The sequence below is a fragment of the Hyla sarda genome, chromosome 5, assembly GCF_029499605.1.
Source record: "Hyla sarda isolate aHylSar1 chromosome 5, aHylSar1.hap1, whole genome shotgun sequence".
Taxonomy (NCBI): Eukaryota; Metazoa; Chordata; class Amphibia; order Anura; family Hylidae; genus Hyla; species Hyla sarda.
The window spans coordinates 381,643,232-381,671,120 of NC_079193.1; the positions used below are offsets into that span (position 1 = coordinate 381,643,232).

General features: G+C 45.3%; 2 protein-coding genes across 3 annotated transcripts in view; one reads left to right on the plus strand and one right to left on the minus strand.

Annotated features, from left to right (window-relative positions):
* The window catches only part of LOC130274491 (ly6/PLAUR domain-containing protein 2-like), a 54,964-nt gene extending 44,233 nt beyond the window's left edge, over positions 1-10,731 (minus strand). The window contains exons 1-2 of the mRNA XM_056522895.1: positions 10,700-10,731; positions 6,209-6,277 (exon numbers count right to left, since the gene is read on the minus strand). Coding sequence (XP_056378870.1) covers positions 6,209-6,242 — 34 coding nt within the window. The 5' untranslated portion in view covers positions 6,243-6,277; positions 10,700-10,731. The remainder of the gene's footprint in view (positions 1-6,208; positions 6,278-10,699) is intronic.
* A 22-nt stretch (positions 10,732-10,753) lies between these two features.
* LOC130274490 (ubiquitin carboxyl-terminal hydrolase CYLD-like) overlaps positions 10,754-27,889 on the plus strand; it is a 40,181-nt gene continuing 23,045 nt past the window's right edge. Inside the window, exons 1-6 of one of the 2 annotated variants that reach the window (XM_056522892.1) lie at positions 10,754-10,882; positions 19,659-20,142; positions 21,573-21,842; positions 23,549-23,621; positions 24,546-24,736; positions 25,889-26,051. In XM_056522892.1, the coding sequence (XP_056378867.1) occupies positions 19,690-20,142; positions 21,573-21,842; positions 23,549-23,621; positions 24,546-24,736; positions 25,889-26,051 (1,150 nt within the window). In that variant the 5' untranslated portion in view covers positions 10,754-10,882; positions 19,659-19,689. The remainder of the gene's footprint in view (positions 10,883-19,658; positions 20,143-21,572; positions 21,843-23,548; positions 23,622-24,545; positions 24,737-25,888; positions 26,052-27,889) is intronic. The other variant, XM_056522893.1, reaches the window with a different exon arrangement.

A 27,889-nucleotide genomic window follows, 5' to 3' on the forward strand; every position in this document is an offset into this window, starting at 1 on the left:
GCATTATAGGTAATGAGAGAGCCAGAAATATCATTAATGGGGAGATCTAAAGTCATCAACAATCAATAGGAGAAAAGGATCGGGAAGAATGAGTCTGCTGGGACCACCCCCTTAATCGTAAGAATGCTTGAAGCACAACAGAAAGATTCTGCACTGGATCCTTACATGAACCCCATAAAGATGCTGCAGCCAGACCTTAACCCCATAGAGATGCTGCAACCGGACCTGAACCCCATAGTGATGCTGCAGCCGGACCTGATACCCATAGTGATGCTGCAACCGGACCTGAACCCCATAGTGATGCTGCAGCCGGACCTGATACCCATAGTGATGCTGCAACCGGATCTGAACCCCATAGTGATGCTGCAGCCCGAACGGAACCCCATAAAGATGCTGAACCCGGACGTAATACCCATGGAGATGTTGCAGCCGGACCTGATACCCATAGTGATGCTGCAGTCGGACCTGAACCCCATAGTGATGCTGCAGCCGGACCTGAACCCCATAGTGATGCTGCAGCCGGACCTGAACCCCATAAAGATGCTGAAGCCGGACGTAATACCCATGGAGAAGTTGCAGCCGGACCTGATACCCATAGAGATTTTGCAGCCGGACCTGAACCCCATAGAGATGCTGTAGCCGGACCTGAACCCCATAGAGATGCTGTAGCCGGACCTGAACCACATAGAGATGCTGCAGCTGGACCTAATACCCATAGAGATGCTGCAGCCGGAACTAATACCCATAGAGATGCTGCAGCCAGAACTAATACCCATAGAGATGCTGCAGCCGGACCTGATACCCATAGAGATGCTGCAGCCGGAACTAATACCCATAGAGATGCTGCAGCTGGACCTGATCCACATAGAGATGCTGCAGCTCGACCTGAACCCCATAGAGATGCTGCAGCTGAACCTGATCTCCATAGAGATGCTGCAGCCGGACCTGATCCCAATAAAGATGCTGCAGTCGGACCTGATATCCAAAGAGATGCTGCAGCTGGACCTGAACCCCATAGAGATGCTGCAGCTGAACCTGAACCCATAGAGATGCTGCAGCTGGACCTGAACCCCATAGAGATGCTGCAGCTGGACCTGATACCCAAAGAGATGCTGCAGCTGGACCTGATTAACCATAGAGATGCTGCAGCTGGACCTGATTAACCATAGAGATGCTGCAGCTGGACCTGGACCCCATAGAGATGCTGAAGCTGGACCTGAACCCCATAGAGATGCTGCAGCTGGACCTGAACCCCATAGAGATGCTGCAGCTGGACCTGATACCCATAAAGATGCTGCAGCTGGACCTGATCCCCATATAGATGCTGCAGCCGGACCTGATCCCCATAGAGATGCTGCAGCCGGACCTGATCCCCATAGAGATGCTGCAGCTGGACCTGATACCCATAGAGATGCTGCAGCTAGACCTGAACCCCATAGAGATGCTGCAGCCGGACCTGATCCCCATAGAGATGCTGCAGCCGGACCTGATCCCCATAGAGATGCTGCAGCCGGACCTGATACCCATAGAGATGCTGCAGCTGGACCTGATCCCCATATAGATGCTGCAGCCGGACCTGATCCCCATAGAGATGCTGCAGCCGGACCTGATCCCCATAGAGATGCTGCAGCTGGACCTGATACCCATAGAGATGCTGCAGCTGGACCTGATCCCCATATAGATGCTGCAGCCGGACCTGATCCCCATAGAGATGCTGCAGCCGGACCTGATCCCCATAGAGATGCTGCAGCTGGACCTGATACCCATAGAGATGCTGCAGCTGGACCTGATCCCCATAGAGATGCTGCAGCTGGACCTTATCCCCATATAGATGCTGCAGCCGGACCTGATCCCCATAGAGATGCTGCAGCTGGACCTGAACCCCATAAAGCAGCTCTGAGATCAGATGGATAATATCCAATAGTCCGGACAATCTGCTGGTCTGGAAGGAATGACTGGCTGTATCTTTCCTGTTTACTGTACGGTTTATGTCCTATGTCTCCATTACATTACACCCCTCGTGTTCCAGCCGCACCCTGTCATTACATCATTTTCCAGCCCAAACCATCTATTTTGTGTTGGCTCATACAGATCATTTATCCAGTGGGTGGAAACATACAGGACAGTTACTTCTATTGTCACCACTGGGATAGAAAGCAGACTCCTGGGTGACCATTATAAGATTACAAAGACATGTCATGTGACTAATTACAGAGAAACAACAGGAACAATCCTATAAATAGAGAAGGTGTATACAATATATTGTACACTGATCTATCATCTCTTTATATCTAGGTAACTTACATCTATCCTCTATCTTGTAATGGGATTCTAAAACAATGTACTGATATAGGAGATTAATATTACCAATTATACCAGTATATAAGAAGGAATATCATCACCATACATATTACCATCATAGTGTTACCGACCAAATCCTGTATACTGAGACCAATATTACCAATAATACCAGTATACGATCAAGAATATTTTCACCATACATATTATCATCATGCTGTTACTGACCAAATCCTGTATACTGAGACCAATATTACCTCCCACACCCCCTGCCGGATCTTCAGTGCTTATTGTAAGAGAAAGTGTTCTCACTGCTTGTTTTGTGTACCCGTGTTTCCTGACCTTCCTGCTATGTTTTTTTACTCTGAACCTTTGTCGCCTGCCTAGACCTTCCGCTAATTTGACTACGCCTCTGCCTCATCCTCTGGTACCTCGCCTTGCCCAGTTGCTTGTGTGGTCGAGCCGTGTTGGGGGTAGTGACCAGGGTGTCGCCTGCCACAGCAAATCCATCCTGCTTTGCGGCAGGCTCTGGTGAAGACCAGCGGCACCTTAGACTCTGCTCCCTGATACGGTCCGAGTCATCAGCCACACAGGTAGAGGATCCACATCCAGTTTTGTGACAGCCCGCATTCAGGTGCGTGATATCCAGTATACAATCAAGAATATTATCACCATATAGATTACCATCATACTGTTACTGACCTAATCCTGTATACTAAGACCAATATTACCAGTATACAAGAAGGAATATTATTACCATACATATTACCATCATACTGTTACTGACCTAATCCTATATACTAAGACAAATATTACCAATAATACCATTATACAAGGAGGAATATTATCACCATACATATTACCATCCTACTGTTACCGACCAAATCCTGTATACTGAGAACAATATTACCAATAATTCCAGTATACAATCAAGAATATTATCACCATATAGATTACCATCATACTGTTACTGACCAAATCCTGTATACTGAAACAATATTACCAATAATACCACTACACACTATAATCACCATAAAATAAAATAAATAAAGTAAATAAAACACACTATACACAGATAAATCCCCCCCCCCCCCCCCCATACAGTGACAATGTGATAATAGTGCACTGCAGTTACATGAAGTGACCACAGGTGACGTCTCCTTGAACTTGTTTCTTTCCTTTCCTTCGCCATTTAGCCCAGACCACCACCAGGGGCGGACTGACGTCATCCGAGGGCCCAGCCAGGTACAGGTACATGCTGCCTTCTCCTTTATGTGTGGCACACGCACATACAGGAGAAATTGTCCCCTCTGTGTGAGCCGCATCTGCGACTTACACAGAGGAGACGTGACCTCCGCCCCCAAGCAGCGAAGGTGCCGATGACATCACTCATCGGCGCCTGAACTGTGGAGGAAGGAAGATGCGGGCCCCTGCTGTGCTCCGGAGGAGAAGATTGCTGCGTGGGACACATACAGGTGAGCATAATTTTTTTTTCAACCTGGGAAGGGGGATAACTCTGCTGCCTACACCTGCCTCTAACTCTGCTGTCTACACCTACTTGGGGGGGGGGGGGGGGAGATTTTAGCTCTGCTATCTACACCTACTTGGGGGGGGGGGACTCTAACTCTGCTGTCTACACCTACTGGGGGGAGAACTCTAACTCTGCTGCCTACACCTACTTGGTGGGATTCAAACTCTGCTGTCTACACCTACTGGGGGAGGGGGAAAAACTCTGCTGCCTACACATACTGTGGGGGGACCCTGCTGCCTACACCTACTGTGGGGGGACCCTGCTGCCTACACCTACTGTGAGGGGAACTCTGATGCCTACACCTAATGTGGAGGGAACTCTGCTGCCTACACCCACTGTGAGGGAACTCTGATGCCTACACCTACTGTGGGGAACTCTGCTGCCTACACCTACTGTGGGGTAACTCTTCTGCCTACACCCACTATGGGGGGAACTCTGCTGCCTACACCTAATGTGAGAGAACTCTGCTGCCTACACCTCATGTGAGGGATTATCTACTATGTTCCTGCCTAGCTAATATGGGGCCAAACTACTAAACTAATAAGACATGGGTGTTTTTCCTAATGTCCCTCCTGAGACCCGACTCTGGATCCGCCACTGGGTGAAGGGGGTCCTGGCTACCTACTTGACTAACTCCTTGGCTACCTAACTTTGTACCTGGATGCCTAACTACAGAAGGCAGGTGGAGAACAGCACTGGACCGATCCACTGTGCCCGTGGTCACCTGGACTGCCAATCCAGCAAACAACCATAGAGAGATACAAAGGCCACAGCACCAGTCTGGAGGCTCCAGTCAGTGAAAATAGAGCTGAAGTTTATTGGTTACAAAAAGCAATGTTTCGGCTCCATATGAGCCTTTATCAAGCATTGCTGGATAAAGGCTCATATGGAGCCGAAACGCCACTTTTTGTAACCAATAAACTTCAGCTCTCTATGAATGCCTAACTAATTACCTACATACCTGGCTGCCTAACTACCTACCTACACATCTTGCTACATACAAACTATTTACCTGGCTACCCACCTACCTGCCCTTTTACTGTGCAGGACACCAAGGAGGGCATTATAACAGTTAGGGGCTTATAGATGGAAATATTGTGTAGAGGAGGAGGGGGGGTGGGGTCACTGGAAAATGCAGTCTGACATGTTTGTCCTTCAGATGTTAGGAGATCGACGTGGTGGTCTGATCCGGAAAGAGGACACCGCTGATCAGAAAATATGTAATTGTGAGTCCCTTGATGTAACTGTAATCACTTATATGGTATACAGATCCTGTGTACAGCTGGTCCTGTATATCATCATTTATATTGTGTACAGATCCTGTATAGTATGCTGGTCTGTGTATGGTGGTTTTATTCAGTACAGTTTGACGGTATTATCCAGTTATTGTGGGGAGGTAAATATTTTCTCACTAACTTAAAGTGTTTCTTATATATAAAATTTAGTTTATTTTGTGTGTAGAGCTGGTGGAGGGATTTGGGTAGAATAGGGGCAGAAGTGTGACCAGCAGAAGAGCATCGCAGGGGGCCCTTACTTTTTTGGTCCGGGGGCCCTGAGTGTTGTCAGTCCGCCCCTGACTACCACAATTACTTCTTCCAGCCATAACTTTTCTTTGCAGAATATCTTAGACTCCTCCCCTTTCCAGTTCCTTTTCGCCATCGATAGTGCACAAAAAAGCCTCCTTTGTGCCCCAATATCATAGATAGGATCCCTCAGTTCAACGGTAGCGCATGTCCAAGGGTAAATTTTTCACTGGTCCCCTCTCTGCCCCCATATTGTAGATTGGTCCTCTCTGTGCCCCCATATTGTAGATTGGTCCTCTCTGTGCCCCCATATTGTAGATGTGTCACTTCGGTGCCCCCATATTGTAGATTCATCCTCTCTGTTCCCCCCATATTGTAGATGTGTCACCTCTGTGCCCCCATTTTGTAGATTCTTCCTCTCTGTGCCCCCATATTGTAGATTAATCCTCTCTGCGCCCCCCATATTCTAGATGTGTCCCTTATGTGCCCCCATATTGTAGATTCATCCTCTCTGTGCCCCCATATTGTAGATGCATCCTCTCTGTGCCCCCCATATTGTAGATGTGTCACTTCTGTGCCCCCATATTGTAGATGTGTCACTTCTGTGCCCCCATATTGTAGATTCCTCCTCTCTGTGCCCCCATGTTGTAGATTCCTCCTCTCTGTGCCCCCATATTGTAGATTCCTCCTCTCTGTGCCCACATATTGTAGATGGGTCACCTCTCTTTCCCCAGATTGTAGATAGGTCACCTCTGTGCCCCCTCATTGTAGATTGGTTCCCTCTGTGCCCCCATATTGTAGACAGCTCCCCTCTGTCTTAAGGCTGAATACATAGTTAAAGGCGGAATATACTTACACATCTCTGATCCCGGACGAGCCCCCTCCATCATTCCTTACGATCCTTACACCCCGGGGACCGCACCTTCTAAATTATATTAATAACAAAATGTCAGTAACTTTTTCCTGTTGTCTTTTTCAAATCATCCCCATAATTAGGATTTCTTCTTGCTGTCAGTGAATGCCAAACATGATCAGTGAACGCAACGCCTGATCATTGAATGCAATGCCTGATCAGTGAACGCCAAGCCTGATCAGTGAACGCCACACCTGATCCGTGAACACCACACCTGAGCAGTGAACCCAACGCCTGATGAGTGAATGCCACGCCTGATCCGTGAACACCACACCTGAGCAGTGAACGCAATGCCTGATAAGTGGCCTGATCAGTGAACCCAACGCCTGATCAGTGAACGCCACGCCTGATCCGTGAACACCACACCTGAGCAGTGAACCCAACGCCTGATCAGTGAATGCCACGCCTGATCCGTGAACACCACAACTGAGCAGTGAACGCAATGCCTGATCAGTGAACCCAACACCTGATCAGTGAACGCCACACCTGATCAGTAATTGCCAGGTCTGATCAGTTAATGCCATGCTTGATCAGTGAACGCCACCCCTGATCAGTGAACGCCACACCTGATCAGTAATTGCCAGGTCTGATCAGTTAATGCCATCCGTGAACACCACAACTGAGCAGTGTAGTGCAGTGACACAGTATAACACTGGGTGTAGTATAGCAGAGCTGGCTGTGTAGTGCACAGTGCAGTGACACAGTATAACACTGGACTGTAGTATAGCAGGGCTGGCTGTGTAGTGCACAGTGCAGTGACACAGTATAACACTGGACTGTAGTATAGCAGAGCTGGCTGTGTAGTGCACAGTGCAGTGACACAGTATAACACTGGACTGTAGTATAGCAGGGCTGGCTGTGTAGTGCACAGTGCAGTGACACAGTATAGCACTGGACTGTAGTATAGCAGGGCTGGTTGTGTAGTGGGCAGTGCAGTGACACAGTATAACACTGGGCTGTAGTATAGCAGAGTTGGTTGTGTAGTGTGCAGTGCAGTGACACAGTATAACACTGGACTGTAGTATAGCAGAGCTGGCTGTGTAGTGCACAGTGCAGTGACACAGTATAACACTGGACTGTAGTATAGCAGAGCTGGCTGTGTAGTGCACAGTGCAGTGACACAGTATAACACTGGACTGTAGTATAGCAGAGCTGGCTGTGTAGTGCACAGTGCAGTGACACAGTATAACACTGGACTGTAGTATAGCAGAGCTGGCTGTGTAGTGGGCAGTGCAGTGACATAGTTTAACACTGGGCTGTAGTATAGCAGAGCTGGCTGTGTAGTGTGCAGTGCAGTGACACAGTATAACACTGGGCTGTAGTATAGTAGAGCTGGCTGTGTAGTGGGCAGTGCAGTGACACAGTATAACACTGGGCTGTAGTATAGCAGAGCTGGCTGTGTAATGGGCAGTGCAGTGACACAGTATAGCACTGGACTGTAGTATAGCAGGGCTGGTTGTGTAGTGGGCAGTGCAGTGACACAGTATAACACTGGGCTGTAGTATAGCAGAGTTGGTTGTGTAGTGTGCAGTGCAGTGACACAGTATAACACTGGGCTGTAGTATAGCAGAGCTGGCTGTGTAGTGTGCAGTGCAGTGACACAGTATAACAGTGGGCTGTAGTATAGCAGAGCTGGCTGTGTAGTGTGCAGTGCAGTGACACAATATAACACAGGGATGGAGTATAGCAGAGCTGGCTGTGTAGTGTGCAGTGCAGTGACACAGAATAACACTGGGTGTAGTATAGCAGAGCTGGCTGTGTAGTGAGCAGTGCAGTGAGACACTATAACACTGGGCTGTAGTATAGCAGAACTGGCTGTGTAGTGTGCAGTGCAGTGACACAGTATAACACTGGGCTGTAGTATAGCAGAGCTGGTTGTGTAGTGTGCAGTGCAGTGACACAGTATAAAACTGGGCTGTAGTATAGCAGAGCTGACTGTGTAGTGTGCAGTGCAGTGACACAGTATAACACTGGGCTGTAGTATAGCAGAGCTGGCTGTGTAGTGTGCAGTGCAGTGACACAATATAACACAGGGATGGAGTATAGCAGAGCTGGCTGTGTAGTGTGCAGTGCAGTGACACAGAATAACACTGGGTGTAGTATAGCAGAGCTGGCTGTGTAGTGAGCAGTGCAGTGAGACACTATAACACTGGGCTGTAGTATAGCAGAGCTGGCTGTGTAGTGTGCAGTGCAGTGACACAGTATAACACTGGGCTGTAGTATAGCAGAGCTGGTTGTGTAGTGTGCAGTGCAGTGACACAGTATAACACTGGGCTGTAGTATAGCAGAGCTGACTGTGTAGTGTGCAGTGCAGTGACACAGTATAACACTGGGCTGTAGTATAGCAGAGCTGGCTGTGTAGTGGGCAGTGCAGTGACACAGTATAACACTGGGCTGTAGTATAGCAGAGCTGGCTGTGTAGTGTGCAGTGCAGTGACACAGTATAACACTGGACTGTAGTATAGCAGAGCTGGCTGTGTAGTGGGCAGTGCAGTGACATAGTATAACACTGGACTGTAGTATAGCAGAGCTGGCTGTGTAGTGGGCAGTGCAGTGACACAGTATAACACTGGGCTGTAGTATAGCAGAGCTGGCTGTGTAGTGTGCAGTGCAGTGACACAGTATAACACTGGGCTGTAGTATAGCAGAGCTGGCTTTGTAGTGTGCAGTGCAGTGACATAGTATAACACTGGGCTGTAGTATAGCAGAGCTGGTTGTGTAGTGTGCAGTGCAGTGACACAGTATAACACTGGGCTGTAGTATAGCAGAACTGGCTGTGTAGTGTGCAGTGCATTGACATAGTATAACACTGGGCTGTAGTATAGCAGAGCTGGCTGTGTAGTGTGCAGTGTAGTGACACAGTATAACACTGGGCTGTAGTATAGCAGAGCTGGCTGTGTAGTGTGCAGTGCAGTGACATAGTATAACACTGGGCTGTAGTATAGCAGAGCTGGTTGTGTAGTGTGCAGTGCAGTGACATTGTATAACACTGGGCTGTAGTATAGCAGAGCTGGCTGTGTAGTGTGCAGTGCAGTGACACAGTATAACACTGGGCTGTAGTATAGCAGAGCTGGTTGTGAAGTGTGCAGTGCAGTGACACAGTATAACACTGGGCTGTAGTATAGCAGAGCTGGCTGTGTAGTGTGCAGTGCAGTGAGACACTATAACACTGGGCTGTAGTATAGCAGTGCTGGTTGTGTAGTGTGCAGTGCAGTGACATAGTATAACACTGGGCTGTAGTATAGCAGAGCTGGCTGTGTAGTGTGCAGTGCAGTGACACAGTATAACACTGGGCTGTAGTATAGCAGAGCTGGTTGTGTAGTGACATAGTATAACACTGGACTGTAGTATAGCAGAGCTGGTTGTGTAGTGTGCAGTGCAGTGACACAGTATAACACTGGGCTGTAGTATAGCAGAGCTGGCTGTGTAGTGTGCAGTGCAGTGACACAGTATAACACTGGGCTGCAGTATAGCAGAGCTGGTTGTGTAGTGTGCAGTGCAGTGACACAGTATAACACTGGGCTATAGTATAGCAGAGCTGGTTGTGTAGTGACACAGTATAACACTGGGCTGTAGTATAGCAGAGCTGGTTGTGTAGTGACACAGTATAACACTGGGCTGTAGTATAGCAGAGCTGGTTGTGTAGTGACACAGTATAACACTGGGCTGTAGTATAGCAGAGCTGGTTGTGCAGTGACACAGTATAACACTGGGCTGTAGTATAGCAGAGCTGGTTGTGTAGGGACACAGTATAACACTGGGCTGTAGTATAGCAGAGCTGGTTGTGCAGTGACACAGTATAACACTGGGCTGTAGTATAGCAGAGCTGGTTGTGTAGGGACACAGTATAACACTGGGCTGTAGTATAGCAGAGCTGGCTGTGTAGTGTGCAGTGCAGTGACACAGTATAACACTGGGCTGTAGTATAGCAGAGCTGGTTGTGCAGTGACACAGTATAACACTGGGCTGTAGTATAGCAGAGCTGGTTGTGTAGGGACACAGTATAACACTGGGCTGTAGTATAGCAGAGCTGGCTGTGTAGTGTGCAGTGCAGTGACACAGTATAACACTGGGCTATAGTATAGCAGAGCTGGTTGTGTAGTGACACAGTATAACACTGGGCTGTAGTATAGCAGAGCTGGTTGTGAAGTGACACAGTATAACACTGGGCTGTAGTATAGCAGAGCTGGTTGTGTAGTGTGCAGTGCAGTGACACAGTATAACACTGGGCTGTAGTATAGCAGAGCTGGTTGTGTAGTGACACAGTATAACACTGGGCTGTAGTATAGCAGAGCTGGTTGTGTAGTGACACAGTATAACACTGGGCTGTAGTATAGCAGAGCTGGTTGTGTAGTGACACAGTATAACACTGGGCTGTAGTATAGCAGAGCTGGTTGTGCAGTGACACAGTATCACATACAGGGAAGTACCTACCCCAGGCTCCGCCCCTTTTCCTCCTCCCCGGACCTGCTCTGTGATCAGTTACTTCCGGAGCTGGGGGGGTCTCCTCCACCTGCTGATCTGTCAGGACCCCCGATCTATAGGAGCCTCTGTCTGCTGACAATACTGGAGACTGCTGGGGAAGGCTGAGACTTGTAGTTCTCCTTGAGGTACATGGTAAGAATTGTAGTTCTTAAGTTGCTGATTGTTAGAAAATGGGAAGAAGTGAAATGCTGTGATCTGTTACAGTGTATACAATGTTTATTATTTATTGTTATTATTCTTAGGAATAAATTAGATACAAAGTAACAAAACAAAACCACAATATTGAAGAGATAAGGGGGAGGGGCAGCGACTGCTATCAACCAATAGAAAGAGAGAGAGAGGGTGGGGGATTCCCCAGGGCTGCAAACTGCAACATGTAGCAGAGCTCAACTATCATTTGTACATATACCAGTGTTTCACAACCAGGGTGCCTCCAGCTGTTGCAAAACTACAACTCCCAGCATGCCCAGACAGCCTTAGGCTGTCTGGGCATGCTGGGGGATGTAGTTTTACAACAGCTGGAGTCACCCTAATTGGGAAACACTGGTATATGTACAAATGATACAGGAAGTCTTGTAACACCACAGATAACGGTGATAACTCTCTGAGTACAGATAATGTATAGATGTGACCTGCAGTCCTATGTAACACCACAGATAACACAGTGATAACTCTCTGAGTACAGATAATGTATAGATGTGACCTGCAGTCCTATGTAACACCACAGATAACACAGTGATAACTCTCTGAGTACAGATAATGTATAGATGTCACCTGCAGTCCTATGTAACACCACAGATAACACAGTGATAACTCTCTGAGTACATATAATGTATAGATGTGACCTGCAGTCCTATGTAACACCACAGATAACGGTGATAACTCTCTGAGTACATATAATGTATAGATGTGACCTGCAGTCCTATGTAACACCACAGATAACAGTGATATCTCTCTGAGTACAGATAATGTATAGATGTGACCTGCAGTCCTATGTAACACCACAGATAACAGTGATAACTCTCTGAGTACAGATAATGTATAGATGTGACCTGCAGTCCTATGTAACACCACAGATAACGGTGATAACTCTCTGAGTACAGATAATGTATAGATGTCACCTGCAGTCCTATGTAACACCACAGATAACACAGTGATAACTCTCTGAGTACATATAATGTATAGATGTGACCTGCAGTCCTATGTAACACCACAGATAACAGTGATAACTCTCTGAGTACATATAATGTATAGATGTGACCTGCAGTCCTATGTAACACCACAGATAACAGTGATAACTCTCTGAGTACAGATAATGTATAGATGTGACCTGCAGTCCTATGTAACACCACAGATAACGGTGATAACTCTCTGAGTACATATAATGTATAGATGTGACCTGCAGTCCTATGTAACACCACAGATAACAGTGATATCTCTCTGAGTACAGATAATGTATAGATGTGACCTGCAGTCCTATGTAACACCACAGATAACAGTGATAACTCTCTGAGTACATATAATGTATAGATGTGACCTGCAGTCCTATGTAACACCACAGATAACGGTGATAACTCTCTGAGTACAGATAATGTATAGATGTGACCTGCAGTCCTATGTAACACCACAGATAACGGTGATAACTCTCTGAGTACAGATAATGTATAGATGTGACCTGCAGTCCTATGTAACACCACAGATAACAGTGATTACTCTCTGAGTACAGATAATGTATAGATGTGACCTGCAGTCCTATGTAACACCACAGATAACACAGTGATAACTCTCTGAGTACAGATAATGTATAGATGTGACCTGCAGTCCTATGTAACACCACAGATAACAGTGATAACTCTCTGAGTACATATAATGTATAGATGTGACCTGCAGTCCTATGTAACACCACAGATAACAGTGATAACTCTCTGAGTACATATAATGTATAGATGTGACCTGCAGTCCTATGTAACACCACAGATAACAGTGATAACTCTCTGAGTACATATAATGTATAGATGTGACCTGCAGTCCTATGTAACACCACAGATAACGGTGATAACTCTCTGAGTACAGATAATGTATAGATGTGACCTGCAGTCCTATGTAACACCACAGATAACAGTAAAAACTCTCTGAGTACAGATAATGTATAGATGTGACCTGCAGTCCTATGTAACACCACAGATAACACAGTGATAACTCTCTGAGTACAGATAATGTATAGATGTGACCTGCAGTCCTATGTAACACCACAGATAACGGTGATAACTCTCTGAGTACAGATAATGTATAGATGTGACCTGCAGTCCTATGTAACACCACAGATAACAGTGATAACTCTCTGAGTACAGATAATGTATAGATGTGACCTGCAGTCCTATGTAACACCACAGATAACAGTGATAACTCTCTGAGTACAGATAATGTATAGATGTGACCTGCAGTCCTATGTAACACCACAGATAACACAGTGATAACTCTCTGAGTACAGATAATGTATAGATGTGACCTGCAGTCCTATGTAACACCACAGATAACAGTGATAACTCTCTGAGTACAGATAATGTATAGATGTGACCTGCAGTCCTATGTAACACCACAGATAACACAGTGATAACTCTCTGAGTACAGATAATGTATACATGTGACCTGCAGTCCTATGTAACACCACAGATAACAGTGATAACTCTGAGTACAGATAATGTATAGATGTAACCTGCAGTCCTATGTAACACCACAGATAACAGTGATCACTCCCTGAGTACAGATAATGTATAGATGTGACCTGCAGTCCTATGTAACACCACAGATAACAGTGATAACTCTCTGAGTACAGATAATGTATAGATGTGACCTGCAGTCCTATGTAACACCACAGATAACAGTGATAACTCTCTGAGTACAGATAATGTATAGATGTGACCTGCAGTCCTATGTAACACCACAGATAACAGTGATAACTCTCTGAGTACAGATAATGTATAGATGTGACCTGCAGTCCTATGTAACACCACAGATAACAGTGATAACTCTCTGAGTACAGATAATGTATAGATGTGACCTGCAGTCCTATGTAACACCACAGATAACACAGTGATAACTCTCTGAGTACAGATAATGTATAGATGTAACCTGCAGTCCTATGTAACACCACAGATAACAGTGATAACTCTCTGAGTACAGATAATGTATAGATGTGACCTGCAGTCCTATGTAACACCACAGATAACAGTGATAACTCTCTGAGTACAGATAATGTATAGATGTGACCTGCAGTCCTATGTAACACCACAGATAACACAGTGATAACTCTCTGAGTACAGATAATGTATAGATGTGACCTGCAGTCCTATGTAACACCACAGATAACACAGTGATAACTCTCTGAGTACAGATAATGTATAGATGTGACCTGCAGTCCTATGTAACACCACAGATAACACCGTGATAACTCTCTGAGTACAGATAATGTATAGATGTGACCTGCAGTCCTATGTAACACCACAGATAACAGTGATAACTCTCTGAGTACAGATAATGTATAGATGGGACCTGCAGTCCTATGTAACACCACAGATAACACAGTGATAACTCTCTGAGTACATATAATGTATAGATGTGACCTGCAGTCCTATGTAACACCACAGATAACAATGATAACTCTCTGAGTACAGATAATGTATAGATGTGACCTGCAGTCCTATGTAACACCACAGATAACACACTGATAACTCTCTGAGTACAGATAATGTATAGATGTGACCTGCAGTCCTATGTAACACCACAGATAACACAGTGATAACTCTCTGAGTACAGATAATGTATAGATGTGACCTGCAGTCCCATGTAACACCACAGATAACACAGTGATAACTCTCTGAGTACAGATAATGTATAGATGTGACCTGCAGTCCTATGTAACACCACAGATAACACAGTGATAACTCTCTGAGTACAGATACTGTATAGATGTGACCTGCAGTCCTATGTAACACCACAGATAACAGTGATAACTCTCTGAGTACAGATAATGTATAGATGGGACCTGCAGTCCTATGTAACACCACAGATAACAGTGATAACTCTATGAGTACAGATAATGTATAGATGTGACCTGCAGTCCTATGTAACACCACAGATAACACAGTGATAACTCTCTGAGTACAGATAATGTATAGATGTGACCTGCAGTCCTATGTAACACCACAGATAACAGTGATAACTCTGAGTACAGATAATGTATAGATGTGACCTGCAGTCCTATGTAACACCACAGATAACAGTGATAACTCTCTGAGTACAGATAATGTAGTAGATGTGACCTGCAGTCCTATGTAACACCACAGATAACAGTGATAACTCTCTGAGTACAGATAATGTATAGATGTGACCTGCAGTCCTATGTAACACCACAGATAACACAGTGATAACTCTCTGAGTACAGATAATGTATAGTTGTGACCTGCAGTCCTATGTAACACCTCAGATAACAGTGATAACTCTCTGAGTACAGATAATGTATAGATGTGACCTGCAGTCCTATGTAACACCACAGATAACACAGTGATATCTCTCTGAGTACAGATAATGTATAGATGTGACCTGCAGTCCTATGTAACACCACAGATAACACAGTGATAACTCTCTGAGTACAGATAATGTATAGATGTGACCTGCAGTCCTATGTAACACCACAGATAACAGTGATAACTCTCTGAGTACAGATAATGTATAGATGTGACCTGCAGTCCTATGTAACACCACAGATAACAGCGATAACTCTCTCAGTACAGATAATGTATAGATGTGACCTGCAGTCCTATGTAACACCACAGATAACACAGTGATAACTCTCTGAGTACAGATAATGTATAGATGTGACCTGCAGTCCTATGTAACACTACAGATAACACAGTGATAACTCTCTGAGTACAGATAATGTAGTAGATGTGACCTGCAGTCCTATGTAACACCACAGATAACAGTGATAACTCTCTGAGTACAGATAATGTATAGATGTGACCTGCAGTCCTATGTAACACCACAGATAACAGCGATAACTCTCTGAGTACAGATAATGTATAGATGTGACCTGCAGTCCTATGTAACATCACAGATAACATTGATAACTCTCTGAGTACAGATAATGTATAGATGTGACCTGCAGTCCTATGTAACACCACAGATAACACAGTGATATCTCTCTGAGTACAGATAATGTATAGATGTGACCTGCAGTCCTATGTAACACCACAGATAACAGTGATATCTCTCTGAGTACAGATAATGTATAGATGTGACCTGCAGTCCTATGTAACACCACAGATAAAAGTGATAACTCTCTGAGTATAGATAATGTAGTAGATGTGACCTGCAGTCCTATGTAACACCACAGATAACACAGTGATATCTCTCTGAGTACAGATAATGTATAGATGTGACCTGCAGTCCTATGTAACACCACAGATAACAGTGATAACTCTCTGAGTACAGATAATGTATAGATGTGACCTGCAGTCCTATGTAACACCACAGATAACAGTGATATCTCTCTGAGTACAGATAATGTATAGATGTGACCTGCAGTCCTATGTAACACCACAGATAACACAGTGATAACTCTCTGAGTACAGATAATGTATAGATGTGACCTGCAGTCCTATGTAACACCACAGATAACAGTGATAACTCTCTGAGTACAGATAATGTATAGATGTGACCTGCAGTCCTATGTAACACCACAGAAAACACAGTGATAACTCTCTGAGTACAGATAATGTATAGATGTGACCTGCAGTCCTATGTAACACCACAGATAACACAGTGATAACTCTCTGAGTACAGATAATGTATACATGTGACCTGCAGTCCTATGTAACACCACAGATAACAGTGATAACTCCCTGAGTACAGATAATGTATAGATGTGACCTGCAGTCCTATGTAACACCACAGATAACAGTGATAACTCTCTGAGTACAGATAATGTATAGATGTGACCTGCAGTCCTATGTAACACCACAGATAACAGTGATAACTCTCTGAGTACAGATAATGTATAGATGTGACCTGCAGTCCTATGTAACACCACAGATAACACAGTGATAACTCTCTGAGTACAGATAATGTATAGATGTGACCTGCAGTCCTATGTAACACCACAGATAACAGTGATAACTCTCTGAGTACAGATAATGTATAGATGTGACCTGCAGTCCTATGTAACACCACAAATAACACAGTGATAACTCTCTGAGTACAGATAATGTATAGATGTGACCTGCAGTCCTATGTAACACCACAGATAACACAGTGATAACTCTCTGAGTACAGATAATGTATAGATGTGACCTGCAGTCCTATGTAACACCACAGATAACAGTGATAACTCTCTGAGTACAGATAATGTATAGATGGGACCTGCAGTCCTATGTAACACCACAGATAACACAGTGATAACTCTCTGAGTACATATAATATATAGATGTGACCTGCAGTCCTATGTAACACCACAGATAACAGTGATAACTCTCTGAGTACAGATAATGTATAGATGTAACCTGCAGTCCTATGTAACACCACAGATAACAGTGATAACTCTCTGAGTACAGATAATGTATAGATGTGACCTGCAGTCCTATGTAACACCACAGATAACACAGTGATAACTCTCTGAGTACAGATAATGTATAGATGTGACCTGCAGTCCTATGTAACACCACAGATAACACGGTGATAACTCTCTGAGTACAGATAATGTATAGATGTGACCTGCAGTCCTATGTAACACCACAGATAACACAGTGATAACTCTCTGAGTACAGATAATGTATAGATGTGACCTGCAGTCCTATGTAACACCACAGATAACACCGTGATAACTCTCTGAGTACAGATACTGTATAGATGTGACCTGCAGTCCTATGTAACACCACAGATAACAGTGATAACTCTCTGAGTACAGATAATGTATAGATGGGACCTGCAGTCCTATGTAACACCACAGATAACAGTGTTAACTCTCTGAGTACAGATAATGTATAGATGTGACCTGCAGTCCTATGTAACACCACAGATAACACACTGATAACTCTCTGAGTACAGATAATGTATAGATGTGACCTGCAGTCCTATGTAACACCACAGATAACACAGTGATAACTCTCTGAGTACAGATAATGTATAAATGTGACCTGCAGTCCTATGTAACACCACAGATAACACAGTGATAACTCTCTGAGTACAGATAATGTATAGATGTGACCTGCAGTCCTATGTAACACCACAGATAACACAGTGATAACTCTCTGAGTACAGATAATGTATAGATGTGACCTGCAGTCCTATGTAACACCACAGATAACACAGTGATAACTCTCTGAGTACAGATAATGTATAGATGTGACCTGCAGTCCTATGTAACACCACAGATAACAGTGATAACTCTCTGAGTACAGATAATGTATAGATGGGACCTGCAGTCCTATGTAACACCACAGATAACACAGTGATAACTCTCTGAGTACATATAATGTATAGATGTGACCTGCAGTCCTATGTAACACCACAGATAACAGTGATAACTCTCTGAGTACAGATAATGTATAGATGTGACCTGCAGTCCTATGTAACACCACAGATAACAGTGATAACTCTATGAGTACAGATAATGTATAGATGTGACCTGCAGTCCTATGTAACACCACAGATAACACAGTGATAACTCTCTGAGTACAGATAATGTATAGATGCGACCTGCAGTCCTATGTAACACCACAGATAACAGTGATAACTCTCTGAGTACAGATAATGTATAGATGTGACCTGCAGTCCTATGTAACACCACAGATAACACAGTGATAACTCTCTGGGTACAGATAATGTATAGATGTGACCTGCAGTCCTATGTAACACCACAGATAACACAGTGATAACTCTCTGAGTACAGATAATGTAGATGTGACCTGCAGTCCTATGTAACACCACAGATAACAGTGATAACTCTCTCAGTACAGATAATGTATAGATGTGACCTGCAGTCCTATGTAACACCACAGATAACACAGTGATAACTCTCTGAGTACAGATAATGTATAGATGTGACCTGCAGTCCTATGTAACACTACAGATAACACAGTGATAACTCTCTGAGTACAGATAATGTAGTAGATGTGACCTGCAGTCCTATGTAACACCACAGATAACACAGTGATAACTCTCTGAGTACAGACAATGTAGTAGATGTGACCTGCAGTCCTATGTAACACCACAGATAACACAGTGATAACTCTCTGAGTACAGATAATGTAGTAGATGTGACCTGCAGTCCTATGTAACACCACAGATAACAGTGATAACTCTCTGAGTACAGATAATGTATATATGTGACCTGCAGTCCTATGTAACACCACAGATAACAGTGATAACTCTCTGAGTACAGATAATGTATGGATGTGACCTGCAGTCCTATGTAACACCACAGATAACACAGTGATAACTCTGAGTACAGATAATGTAGTAGATGTGACCTGCAGTCCTATGTAACACCACAGATAACAGTGATAACTCTCTGAGTACAGATAATGTAGTAGATGTGACCTGCAGTCCTATGTAACACCACAGATAACAGTGATAACTCTCTGAGTACAGATAATGTATAGATGTGACCTGCAGTCCTATGTAACACCACAGATAACACAGTGAGGCACATAAGAAGCTGTTACTGATCAGGTGACGTGGGTTCGGGCCCCTCCCACTATAGGGTCACACAGGTCTTATCTTCTCATCCTGTATGGACGCTGGCCCCGGAGATTACCGTGGAGCCGGTTGGGGATTATGGCAGCATTGCTGGGATTATGGGAATTACTGACATAGATCTATTAGTGACACATGAACGTTTTCTGTGCAGGTGAAGACTGAGCAGTCGGGTCTCCTCCACCATGGCCCAGGTCAGCAGAGAGGTAGAGGACTTCCTCATGTACTTCATCTTGATGGAGAGGGTCCCGGTGGGCGCCCGGGCAGTGGAGCCCGGTAGACTGTGCTGTATGAGTGAGGAGTCCTATATCCAGAGTGTGACAGGGGACCAGACCCCGGCCCAGTCCCTCAGCGTCACTGTCATTGAGGACAATGTCCTGATAGACGTAGACGTCAACAATCTGCAGCCACTAAGTCAGAGACAAGCGGCCCTTCTCCTGGCCATCCACAACCCCACCGAACGGCTCAGCTGCTTCCTGGAGAGGGGTCTTCTGGAGCAAGCTGTCCAGGCCGAGGTTGGGCAGAGGGTCCTGGTGGAGCATGAACAGAAGTTGTTCCCTGCATTGATTCATCATTTGGGCAACACCCTGGACTCCAGCACCCTACTGCCCCCCGTGTACTTCGGAGTGGAGTTGGAGGTGGGTAATTGGTACGGATTATTACCTTGTGATTTCTATAATTGATTCTATCATAATATGTGAATTAGTTACTATGAAGTTGGGCTTAGCCTTAGGTTGGGAAGTAGAGTTCGGCTTAGCTTTAGGTTTGGGAGTAAAGCTAGTGTTGACCTTAGGATGGGAAGTAGAGTTGGGGATGACTTTGTCTTGAGGAAGAGAGTTGGTCTTAGGTTGGGGAGTAGAGTTGGACTTAGCTTTAGGTTGGGGAGTAGAGTTGGGCTTGGCTTTAGGTTGAGAAGTAAAGTTGGTATTAGCTTTTGGTTGGGGAGTAGAGTTGGGCTTGCCTTTAGGTTGGGGAGTAGAGTTGGGCTTAGCTTTAGGTTGGGGAGTAGAGTTTGGCTTGGCTTTAGGTTGGGGAGTAGAGTTGAGCTTAACTTTAGATTGGGGAGTAGAGTTGGGCCTGGCCTTAGGTTGGGAAGTAAAGTTGGTATTCGCTTTTGGTTGGGGAGTAGAGTTGGGCTTGGCTTTTGGCTGGGGAGTAGAGTTGGGCTTGGCTTTAGGTTGGGAAGTAAAGTTGGTATTAGCTTTTGGTTGGGGAGTAGAGTTGGGCTTGGCTTTAGGTTGGGAAGTAAAGTTGGTATTAGCTTTAGGTTGGGGAGTAGAGTTGGGCTTTGGTTGGGGAGTAGAGTTGGGCTTGGCTTTTGGTTGGGTAGTAGAGTTGGGCTTGGCTTTAGGTTGGGGAGTAGAGTTGGGCTTGGCTTTAGGTTGGGGAGCAGAGTTGGGGTTGACTTTAGGTTGAAGAAAAGAGTTGGTCTTAGGTGGGGAGTAGAGTAGGGCTTGGCTTTGGGTAGTAGAGTTGAGATTGGCTTTAGATTGAGGAAGTAGAGTTGGGGCTGACTTTAGGTTGTGAAATGTTGGGGTTGGCTATAGGTTGGGGAGTAGAGTTGGGCTTGGCTTTAGGTTGGGGAGCAGAGTTGGGGTTGACTTTAGGTTGAAGAAAAGAGTTGGTCTTAGGTGGGAAGTAGAGTAGGGCTTGGCTTTGGGTTGGGGAGTAGAGTTGAGATTGGCTTTAGATTGAGGAAGTAGAGTTGGGGCTGACTTAAGGTTGTGGTGAAATGTTGGGGTTGGCTATAGGTTGGGAAGTAGAGTTGGGCTTGGCTTTAGGTTGAGAAGTAGAGTTTAGCTTTAGGTTGAGGAAGTAGAGTTGGGGCTGACTTTAGGTTGAGGTGTAGAGTTGTGCTTGGCTTTAGATTGAGGTGAAGATTTGGGGTTGGCATTAGGTTTGGATGGGTAGGGCGAGGGTTCACTTTAGACTTGAGTCGTAGGATTAGGACTTTGTTAGTGGACTAATAGAACTAGGCAAAGCTTATACTTTAGTAATGTAAACTTTTTTACACTTTTTATTCCATAAAATAACCTGAAGTTTTTGTTTCCATATATTTCTTCCACAGGGTGAAGGTGAAGGTCGTGGTAACATGGACGGATCTTATAAGGGGGTGACATTCTTCAAATGTAAGAAGAACAGCGGCCTCCTCTTACCTTTCAATAAGGTCCTCTTCTCCGGGGCCCCTCCATCAGATGATTCGGGATCATCATATCTACAGACTGGTTCAGTTAATGCCGGGGATAAGGTTGCCTTCTTTGTCGAGGACTCTCTAAAGCGAGGAATCGTTGTTTTCTCCAGCAATCAGGCAGCCACAGGTTTCGTAGAAGTCGTACTGGTAAGAAAGTCATGAAGGTGTCCAAGGATTACGGTGTATTAATACTTATCTGTGGACACAATAGAGGCCCCATCCACACTTCCATGTCCATTGAAGACAGAATTGTCCAAAAGTTAGTGTGAGCACTAATTTCAGTTTGCCAGAAAGTTATCGCAGGGGCCATTGAGTTATGGCTGGCTTTTGGTTGGCAAGGAGTAGGGTTAAGATTGACTTTGGACCAGGGGGGGAATAAGGTTAAGGTTGGCATTGTGGTGGGCAACAGAAGGGCTAGGGTTGGTTTTATGGTGGGCAAGAGTAGAGCTAGGGTTGGCTTTGGTTGGAGAGGTTGTCTTTGTGCTGGGGAGGTGTAGTTTTGGGGTTGGCTTTTACATGGTTAGGATTAGGGTTGGCTTTGTGCTGGGGAGGTGTAGATTTGGGATTGTCTTTGGATGGTTAGGTTTAGGGTTGGCTTTGGTTGGAGAGGTTGGTTTTGTGCTGGAAGGAGAAGTGTTGCATCATTGAGGGCTACCGTTGGGGGATGGGTACGAACTTAGGCTGAGGTGCAGTGTTATCATTATTTGGCAGGTGTATTGTGTTTTAAGTTCTGTATAAATGTGGCTTAAAATTGGTGCTTATTATACCACTGGAGGTGGTGGTTCTCTTGTCCTGATGGAGGTGGTGGTTCTCTTGTTGTTCTGCTGGAGGTGGGGGTTCTCTTGTCCTGATGAAGGTGGTGGTTCTCTTGTCCTGATGGAGGTGATGGTTCTCTTCTCCTGATGGAGGTGGTGGTTCTCTTGTCCTGATGGAGGTGGTGGTTCTCTTCTCCTGATGGAGGTGGTGGTTCTCTTGTCCTGATGGAGGTGGTGGTTCTCTTGTCCTGATGGAGGTGGTGGTTCTCTTGTCCTGATGGAGGTGGTGGTTCTCTTGTCCTGATGGAGGTGGTGGTTCTCTTGTCCTGATGGAGGTGGTGGTTCTCTTGTCCTGATGGAGGTGGTGGTTCTCTTGTCCTGATGGAGGTGGTGGTTCTCTTGTCCTGATGGAGGTGGTGGTTCTCTTGTCCTGATGGAGGTGGTGGTTCTCTTGTCCTGATGGAGGTGGTGGTTCTCTTGTCCTGATGGAGGTGGTGGTTCTCTTGTCCTGATGGAGGTGGTGGTTCTCTTGTCCTGCTGGAGGTGGTGGTTCTCTTGTCCTGCTGGAGGTGGTGGTTCTCTTGTCCTGATGGAGGTGGTGGTTCTCTTGTCCTGATGGAGGTGGTGGTTCTCTTGTCCTGATGGAGGTGATGGTTCTCTTGTCCTGATGGAGGTGATGGTTCTCCTGTCCTGATGGAGGTGGTGGTTCTCTTGTCCTGCTGGAGGTGGTGGTTCTCTTGTCCTGCTGGAGGTGGTGGTTCTCTTGTCCTGATGGAGGTGGTGGTTCTCTTGTCCTGATGGAGGTGGTGGTTCTCTTGTCCTGATGGAGGTGGTGGTTCTCTTGTCCTGATGGAGGTGGTGGTTCTCTTGTCCTGATGGAGGTGGTGGTTCTCTTGTCCAGATGGAGGTGGTGGTTCTCTCGTCCTGCTGGAGGTGGTGGTTCTCTTGTCCTGATGGAGGTGGTGGTTCTCTTGTCCTGCTGGAGGTGGTGGTTCTCTTTTTCATTTTACCCTATGTGACTGGTAATAGTTCGGGAGTAGGAGGGTCTGATGTTTTTGCACCTTAAGTGATGGCGCCCCCCTGTGTCTTACTTGGCAGGAGGGAATCCCATCGAGCGAGTTGTTGAAGGTTCCCCTGGACTCCATAGTGAAAGAGGACATCGCGTCTCCAGGTACATCACACACCGAAGGTCCTGACTTTACAGGACGACAGGGAATCTACGGGGAGGATGAATTCCCTGCAGCTGCCCGACTGTACTGTCATATTAATGCCACTTTTCATACTGGTTTAAATGGAAACGCCAACCTTTAAAGGGGTACTCTGCCCCTAGACATCTTTTCCCCAACCCAAAGGATAGGGCATAAGATGTCTGATCGCAGGAGTCCCATCGCTGTTGACCCCCGCAATCTCGGCTGTGGCACCCCAGACAACTTCGCTCCGTGCCGGATGACTGGCGATGCGGGGCGGAGGCTCATGATGTCACAACCACACCCCCTCAAGGCTGCCACGCCCCCTCCTATAGACTTGCATTGAGGGGGCGTGGCCGTGACATCACACCCAACGCTCTAAATGAACACCCTTGTGATAGTGGATAAAATGTCTAGGGGCGGCGTGCCACAGGCTTAAAAAGAACATGGCTGATTTATATTAAACAGAACGCCACTCCTGTAAACGGATGGTATTGCAGCTTAGCTCTATTGAAGTGACCTGCAATACCAAACTCAACCTGTGAACAGTTGTGGCGCTGTTTCTGAAAGGAAGCAGCTATGTTTTTCTAACCCACACAGCCTCTTTATACTTGTGTAATTATATGTTCTGCAACAATGTAATATTCTTCTGCAATCCTTGTTTATTTACAGGAGCTCTGCTTGCTCTCAGGGAATAAAAAATATCTTTGAGGTGCATGGTTTGTTACAATGTATCAGAGCTGTATCAGTGTCCGGCATGATCAGAACAGGTTTCAGCTTCCAACCTCCATCCACTGACAGCAAGCAGAGGTCTTAGAAGTAATAAGAATACAATATTTTGTGGGTATGATTGAGGTTTTTTCCATTAACATCGCACATCGGCAGCTTCTTTCCTCTTTTGCTGGTAGATCAGAGCCCGGGGCATGATGGGAAGTCTGCCAGTAGGGAGGAGCAGGAGAAAGTCCTCTTCAAGGAGAGGTACCTGGAGGTGGACTCGCTGGTGCAGATCCAGTATAAGGAGGGGGAGCTGACCTTCGGGATCATCCGATGGTTGGGATATCTGCCGCAGAAGGAGGACGTCATGGTCGGGGTGGAGCTGGTGAGTTCACCAATACAGGATGGGTCACTGACACCCACAAGACACCTCTCCAAAAATACTCTGTGCTGCTGTGGACCCTGCTCCTCCACTATATAACTCTCACCCTGTGACCTCCACATGATCTGCACACTCCTCTCCTTAAATACTCTGTACTGCTATGTACCCTGCTCCTCTACTATATAACTCTCACCCTGTGACCTCCACATGATCAGCAAACTCCTCTCCTGAAATACTATGTAGTGCTGTGGACCCTGCTCTTCCACTATATAACTTTCACCCTGTGACCTCCGCATGATCAGCAAACTACTCTCCTGAAATATTCTGTAGTGCTGTGGACCCTGCTCCTCTACTATATAACTCTCACCCTGTGACCTCCACATGATCAGCAAACTCCTCTCCTGAAATACTCTGTACTGCTGTGGACCCTGCTCCTCCACTATATAACGCTCACCCTGTGACCTCCACATGATCTGCACACTCCTCTCCTGAAATACTCTGTACTGCTGTGGACCCTGCTCCTCCACTATATAACTCTCACCCTGTGACCTCCACATGATCTGCACACTCCTCTCCTGAAATATTCTGTACTGCTGTGGACCCTGCTCCTCCACTATATAACTCTCACCCTGTGACCTCCACATGATCTGCACACTCCTCTCCTGAAATATTCTGTGCTGCAGGACCCTTGCTTCTTCTCATGTGATCTCTAAACTCTTCTCTTTAAAGGGGTACTCCGCTCCTAGACCTCTTATCCCCTATCCAAATGATAGGGGATAAGATGTCTGATTGCTGGGGGGGGGGGGGGTCCAGCTGCTGGGACCCCTGCCGCGATCTTCAGGTCGTGATGTCACATCATGCCACGCCCCCTCTATAGACATGAATGGAGGGGGTGTGGCATGACATCATGACCACGGCCACTCGGAAGCTAGCATTCTGAATATAATGTTCAGAATGCTGGGGTGCCGGCCTGGAGATTGCGGGGTCCCACTGGCCGGACCCCGTGATCAGACATCTTATCCCCTATCCTTTGGATAGGGGATAAATTATCTGGGGCAGAGTACCCCTTAAAATATTTTGTGCTGCTGGGGACCTTACACATCACTTGTCACATACAACCTTTCCCAAATACTAATGTTTTTCTTGGTCCAACAGGAAGAAGATAAAGGTTGCACCGACGGCAGCTGGTGCGGTCAACGGTATTTTTTCTGCCCCCCGAAACGAGGAATTTTCGTGAAGTTAAAAGCTTGTCAGCCGGACACCCGCTTCCTGTCCAGTAGAGATGGATCGCCAAAGAGCCTGGAGAGCCCGAAACACAGTGAGTGTATCCCTCCCCCGAGGACTGGAATATCAGGACAGATGTAGAGTATATACAGTTGAAACCAAAAGTTTACATACACTATAGAAAAAGACACATATGATGTTTTTCTCACTATCTGACATAAAATCTGAATAAACCTTACCCATTTTAGGTCAATTAGGATTCCCAAAATTATTTATTTGCCAAATGCCAGAATAATGAGAAAAAGAGAGAATTCTTTAGAGGGGTACTCCGGTGGAAAACTTTTTTTTTTTTTTAAATCAACTGGTGCCAGAAAGTTAAACAGATTTGTAAATTAGTTCTATTAAAAATTCTTAATCCTTCCAGTACTTATTAGCCGCTGTATGCTACAGAGGAAATTCTTTTTTGGGGGGATTTTTTTTTTCTGTCACGACCGCAGTGCTCTCTGCTGACACCTCTGTCCATTTTAGGAACTGTCCACAGCAGCATATGTTTGCTATGGGGATTTTCTCCTGCTCTGGACAGTTCCGGACATGGAGAGAGCACTGTGGTCGTGACAGAAAAGAAATCCAAAAATAAAAGAATTAGTATACAGCTGCTAATAAGTACTGGAAGGATTAAGATATTTTAATAGAAGTAATTTACAAATCTGTTTAACTTTCAAGCATTAGTTGATTTAAAAAAAAAAATACAAGTTTTCCACTGCAAAGTCAAAAGTTTACATACACTAGGATTACTATGCCTTTAAAAACTTTGGGTCAGCCCATATGATGATGTCATGTCTTTGGAAGCTACGGATAGGTTCATTAGCAACATCTGAGTTAATTAGAGACACACCTGTGGATGTATTTTAAAGGGGTACTCCACTGGAAAACATATATACTGTATATATATATAATATTTTTTATTTTATTTTTATTTATTTATTTTATTTTATTTTTTTTAAATCAACTGTTACCAGAAAGTTAAACAGATTTTTAAATTACTTCTATTAAAAAAATCTTAATCCTTCCAGTACTTATCAGCTGCTGTATGCTTCACAGGAAGTTGTTTTCTTTCTGAGTTTCCTTTCCTCCTGACCACAGTGCTCTCTGCTGACACCTCTGTTCATTTCAGGAACTGTCCAGAGTAGGAGCAAATCCCCATAGCAAACCTCCTGCTCTGGACAGTTCCTAAAATGGACAGAGGTGTCAGCAGAGAGCACTGTTGTCAGACTGAAAGGAAATTCAAAAAGAAAAGAACTTCCTTTGGATCATAACAGCAGCTGATAAGTACTGGAAGGATTAAGATTTTTTAATAGAAGTAATTTACAAATCTGTTTAACTTTCTGGCACCAGTTGATTTACAAAAAACAAAAAAATTCCACCGGAGTACCCCTTTAAATGCAATTTCCAGATACCTGCAGGTGCCTGGTTCATCTGTACAAACAATTATGCGCAAGTACAAACAAGATGGGAATGTCCTGCCATCATATCGCTCAGGAAGGAGACAGGTTCTGTGTCTCAGAGATAAATGTGCTTTGGTCCGACATGTGCATATCAACCCAAGAGCAAAAGCAAAAGTCCTTGATGCTGGCGGAAGATGCTGGCGGAAGCTGGTAAGATTGTGTCATTATCCACAGTGAAACGAGTCCTGTATCAACATGGGCTGAAAGGCCACTCTGCCAGGAAGAAGCCTTTACTCCAAAGGAAACATATAAAAGTCAGATACTCTGGGGTACTCCGCTGCTCAGCATTTGGAACAAACTATTCCGAATGCTGGAGCCGGCAGCTCGTGATGTCATAACCCCTCCCCTCATGACATCACACCCCGCCCCATCAATGCAAGTGTATGGGAGGGGGCGTGACGGCTGTCATGCCCCCTCCCATAGACTT